Source organism: Syzygium oleosum, unplaced genomic scaffold, assembly GCF_021117445.2.
Source record: "Syzygium oleosum isolate NSW1041296 unplaced genomic scaffold, Sole_v2.1 Sole_v2.20, whole genome shotgun sequence".
Classification (NCBI taxonomy): Eukaryota; Viridiplantae; Streptophyta; class Magnoliopsida; order Myrtales; family Myrtaceae; genus Syzygium; species Syzygium oleosum.
The window spans coordinates 5,387,054-5,392,500 of record NW_026607504.1 but is presented as its reverse complement, the minus strand read 5'-3'; the positions used below and the strand labels follow the sequence as shown (position 1 = coordinate 5,392,500).

General features: G+C 47.9%; 1 protein-coding gene across 1 annotated transcript; it reads left to right on the top strand.

The window, feature by feature from the left end:
- The first annotated feature begins 3,232 nt into the window (after positions 1-3,232).
- On the top strand, positions 3,233-4,735 carry LOC115693202 (GATA transcription factor 5-like). Its single transcript, XM_030620186.2, has 2 exons — positions 3,233-3,728; positions 3,810-4,735. The coding sequence occupies exons 1-2, from the start codon at positions 3,330-3,332 to the stop codon at positions 4,509-4,511; spliced, it is 1,101 nt and encodes a 366-aa protein (XP_030476046.2). The 5' UTR covers positions 3,233-3,329; the 3' UTR covers positions 4,512-4,735.
- The last annotated feature ends 712 nt before the right edge of the window (positions 4,736-5,447 follow it).

Below are 5,447 nucleotides of genomic sequence, written 5' to 3'. Positions count from 1 at the left end.
GGCGATCGGCGGCCGGCCAGAGGGGAGGGCCGGCGAGGTCGGCCTCGCCTCAGCAAAGACGAGGCCGGCGAGGTTGACCTCGCCGGCCCTCCCCTCTGGCCGGCCGCCGGTCGCCGGACTGGCCAGAGGAAGAAATCAGAAAAAAAGAAAAAGAAAAAGAAAAAAAAGATTAAAAAATTAAAAAAAATACCCAAAAATTGCCACGTCAACGCCGGCCGGAAGGACTGAATTGGCAAGAATTAGAAAGGTTTAGGACTGAATTGACAAAATTAAAAGGTTTTAGGACTGAATTGGCCGCCGTACAATAGGTTTAGGACTGATTTGACAATTTTCCCCCGAACTTTCTATGTTGATTCCATTGTTGTCACTTCGAATTTTTTTGAGGTTTAAACCGATGTCGAGGCTTAAGAGTCTTGAGTTATGTCGATTAGCGACTATTATTTGCATTGCGTAAAAAATTATGGAGAATATTTGAGCTCTGATTATAGAATTTGATCAATACCGAATGATTCATTTAAAAAAATCAACGCGTCGTTCGTTTTTCAAAAATAGAACTTTCGCACTTAGAAAAAAAACACGAGAAAGAACATTGGGAGTCGCTACACTTGAATTGATCGTGAATCTTTCATGGCCATGTAGCTACCTTGTTCCAATAATTATCTTTGATTTTCTATCATATTGTCGTGTTCTTTCTTGATAGAATATTTATACGTTAAACCACACATTCTCCTTACTTTTGGTCGTAATATCTGTATAGTTGAGATTAATGCGGAAAACATATTTGAGAAATTTCCGTATACTTCGATATGTATATAGAAAAGAGTACATGAATTTATAGGTTTTATTAGATGATTGACTGTCTAAGGAAATCAACTCATATATGTACAATCAAAAAGGATATGAAAAATCAAACTTAAGGTGAGTCGAAACGAAATCTCCGATCGCCAGGAAATTAGACAGCATAAATGGTCAAAACTAGCACCGCATAGCATCGAGCATGGTGGATCGGTGGTGCGGCTGTGCGTAGGGTGTGTGTGGTGGCTTCAACCTTCCATTGATGACGAGATTTCAATATGTTGATTGTCTAACAGCAACAAGTTCGGTGGTGTTGTCAGCTTCTCCAAACGAGAAGTGAAAAGTTGAGAATTGGAGGCCAACAACATGCGTCCTTTTGCGGTTGACTTTGCTATTAAAATGATAACTAAACAAACGCAACTGATACGACTAGTGTGGCTACAGTAAGTGGAATAAACTGGGCTTTGCTAAGCAAAAGCTATCGTGCAAAGATGCGTCGTTAAAAAATACCTCCGTGAAAAAAGAAAAGCTTAACTTGCATCATAAGATAACCATGGCGCTTACTCAGACAGGAATGACGCTCTCAGATTAACATTGTCGAGCTGTGGGGATAGATTTATTTTGGGCGACGGTGAGAGTAATATCATGTCGTGAGTTATAAATTCTTGAAGAAGTGACCATACGACAACTTATAAAAATTCGTTATTTATTTTCTTGCGGTTCAGAACATGCTGTTAATCTCACTGTAAATTAAGGACTGTCGCTTAATCGTTTATCTATAAATATTTTACGCATTCATCTAATAGGTTAAACCTTTAGGAAAGTTGGCAATGACCACATAAAATCTCAGTTGGTAACGGAGTTGATTTCAAGCCCCAATAAATATATTTCCACACTTAATATCAGCCAAAAGCGGCTGGCTTCACTTTAAAAACAGTAACTGAATGACACTAGCCGCGTGTGTTTTAATAACCAACTTGAAAATTGCAAGATAACAACAAGAGATATGGAAAGTAGATGACTATCTTAGGAAATCAATTCGGATATACATAATCGAAAGAGATACGAAAATTAAGAGGAAAACATCCTAAATATCGCTAGAAGATATCCTCTCGTTTGCGTTTCCAATTCGATCGAAGGTCCATTGTCGGGTCAGATCCGAATGTCATAATCATCGAGACAAATCTTTTGGTCCGGATGTATCATATCTCATCCAACCTGCAAAATCAACAAGGTCCACCAAAATCGAGTGCGCAAGCGGTGGCGGCGGTGGCCGCGAAGTTTCCCATCGAGTGGGATGGCCACCGGCGAGATAAGCAAATCCCTACAAAAATCTCGGACTCTAGAGGGACGAAATGCAAAGAAATTCGGTGAAATCGAAGGCTAAAAATGAGACGAACTTTTTTCTCGAGGGGGTGAAAAGCGAGAAAAAAGGAAGAAGAAGGAGAAGAAGATGACGAAACCGAGTTTTTTGAATTTTTCGATCTTAAGTTTGAATTAGAACAAAAAACACAAATAACGATCGAGGAGGAGGAGGACAGCAGAGCGGGAATAGCGGGGGACAACGTCCAAAACGAGCGGCAAATCGATGCGAGATGAGGAGGCCCCTCCCTCCTCCCCCCCCCTTATCTTGTGAAATTTTAGTCAAAAGCTATGATTTTCCCCCATACACACAAAAAGAAGAGGATAAAAAAGAAGAAGTGTAAAAAACGCAAAAAGGCGAAGGGCATTGGGAAAAAAAAATGAAAAAAACGAAATTTTTTTTTTTGTTGAAAAAGTGGCCTCTGCTTGCCTTTCTTTAGATAGTCACGAAGTCACTCCAATTTTCCAATTTTTTCTTTTTCCTCAACTTTATGTTGGTAGGCCGGACAGGACCGGACCGGACCAACCCCGCATGATTAGCCTTCTCAGATATCCGGCGGCAATTCCCCCCCGTTTTTTTCCCAAAAAAAAATAAAATAAAAAATTCATTCCCTTTTTTTCCTCCCCCTTTTTTGCCCTTTTTCTTCGTTTTTCTACCCCCCCACCCACGTCAGAAAGCGTTCCGAAAACAGAGCGAGGGGGGTGATTTTTCAAAGGAGAAAAAAAAAGAGAGAAAAGAAAAAGGGAGAGGAGGACAGAATCATATATCTTGTCGAAAACCGAACGTTTCATTTGCCTAAAAAAAAACTTCCCCCTCTCTCTCTTCCATTGCTGTCTTGATAGGTAACGGAACGGGAGAAATTATTCTGGGGAGTAAATGCAGAAAGACAGCGCAAAAAGATTCATGCAAGAGCGTGTCCAAAATGGCGAAATAACAAAAAGAAAATCCCCATTCCCCATTCCCCATTCCTTAGAGACAGAGACAGAGACAGAGAGAAAGAAACGGGCCGTCTTAAATACCTCCTCCTCCTCCCCCTCCCCCGTTGAATGCTTCACCGAACTCCCCCCCCCTTCCCCTTCCCTTCTCTCTCTATCTCTCTCTCTATCTCTTCTTTTGAAGGGTGAGTTTTCTTTGTCGTCTCCTTCGCGCGACGGGTTTCGGGGCCCCGGGGATGGAGTGCGTCGACGCCGCTCTGATGGCCGGGCTCCGGAAGGACGCCGTGCTCGCGAAGCTTGTCAGGCCCCACCACGCCTCATTCTCCGACGACCTCCTCCCCCTCAATTCCCACCACGGCGCCGGCGCCCCCTGCGACGGCGGCGGCGACGGCGACGACTTCGTGGACGACCTCTTCGACTTCTCCAACGACGAGGCCTTCTGCGCCGAGCAGGAGGAACAAGGGAGGGTGGAAGAGGCGGGCCGCGACCAGGTGCCGCTGCAGCAGAGGCGGGAACCCCGCCACGACGGCGACGGCGACGGCGACGACGGCGACGGCGACGACGACGACGAGGAGAACGTTGCGTCCGTCTCGGCCGGAGAGAAGGACGATTTGGGGCTCGTGCCGCACCTTCCGGTACTGTAATGAGTAACCTCCTCCGTTAGCGAAAAAATCGGTTCTTTTTTTCCGGCTGACCGAAAGGTGCGATTTTTACAGGCCGAGGATTTGGCGGACCTCGAGTGGCTGTCGCATTTCGTGGAGGACTCGTTCTCGCACTTCTCCGAACCGCTCCCCGCCGCCGTCCTGCTCCAGAACCACCCCATGAACGGCGGCGATCGGTCCGAACCGGAATCGGAATCTTCCGGCTCGTCCAGACCCGGGTTCACTACCCCGCTGCCCTCGAAAGCCCGGAGCAAGCGGCCCCGGACCGGCGGCCGGGTATGGTCCCTGGGCGTTCCTTCTCTCGCCGAGCCGTCCTCGAGCTCTTCGTCCTCGACCACGGCGTCGTCGTCGCCCCTGCTCGCGAGCCCCTGGTTTGTGCACCTGAACCGGAGCCGCAGCCTCGAGCCGGCCGAACCGGAGCCTTGGGACGCCAAGCCGCCGATGAAGAAGCACAAGAAGCCCGCCGCCGCTGCTGCTTCGGAGACGGCCGGGCCGGCGAGACGGTGCAGCCACTGCGGCGTGCAGAAGACCCCACAGTGGAGGGCCGGCCCCAACGGGGCGAAGACCCTGTGCAACGCGTGCGGAGTCCGGTTCAAGTCGGGCCGGCTGTACCCGGAGTACCGGCCCGCGTGTAGCCCCACGTTTTGCAGCGAGCTGCACTCAAACCACCACCGCAAGGTGCTGGAGATGAGGCACAAGAAGGAGTCGACGCTGCCGGGTCAGCCCGAGCCCGGTCGGGCCGTGCCCAGTTTTTGACGGGTCGGGGGTTTCTTCCCGGGCCCCCCCGGGAACTGGTAGGAATTGGGGTCGAACCGGACCGGATGCCCAGCCCGGTTCGGGCATCGCTAGGATCGACGACGGCAGGTAGCGGTAGGGGCAGTCATGCTAGGATGTCTTTAGGGAAGTCACAGGATTCTCTTTGTACTATTTTTTTCTTTATAGCTCCAAATTTCAACATTTCGATATCAATTTTTGCTAAATTCGTTTCCCTCGTCGCATTCTTCATCATTTCGTCATGACTCGATGGGGCAAATGCATGTAGAGGCAGAGCAGCAAATGGCGGGGGGGAGTTTCGATTGGGATCTTTGAAACGGCTCAAACTTTTGATTTCCGGGTGGGCAGTTCGAAAGCATAGATGACATGAATTCGCGTGTCGTTTTATGCGGTTGATGATGTTGGGACTTGGCGTGGTGTGTCGTGCACCGGCCCGGCTACTTTTTGCTGCTTTGAGGAAATCAACGTAAACGTATCTCGTGACACGGTCTTTGATTGGGCAAAGCCAAGCATTGAATGAGAGAGGATTTAGAATTTGTGTCTTCCCAATTTTGCATGAATTCCCGTTGATTCCATCAACTCCTAGATTGAGACCGTGCCTTTTGAATTTGATGGTTTCAAATTGATTTGAATCGTGGAATGAGGATGGTGCTGGTGGTGATGACTTAGGCTCGAGGGGCTTAGAGTGGTGATGCTCGAGCTTCTTACGTACATCGGAATTAGTCTCCATAGGAAGTTCAATCTGGGCAAGTGGCGATTCGACGAGCGAGTCCTATCGATGTGAAAGTCTCTTACTCATTAGATGCATTTCTAATTATTTCCTTCTTTTCGTTTTGACATGGACTTACCATTAGATGGAAACTGTCTAGACACTAGACGTGAGTGTTTTGTTTGCTTTTTTTTTCCAAGTCCTAGACA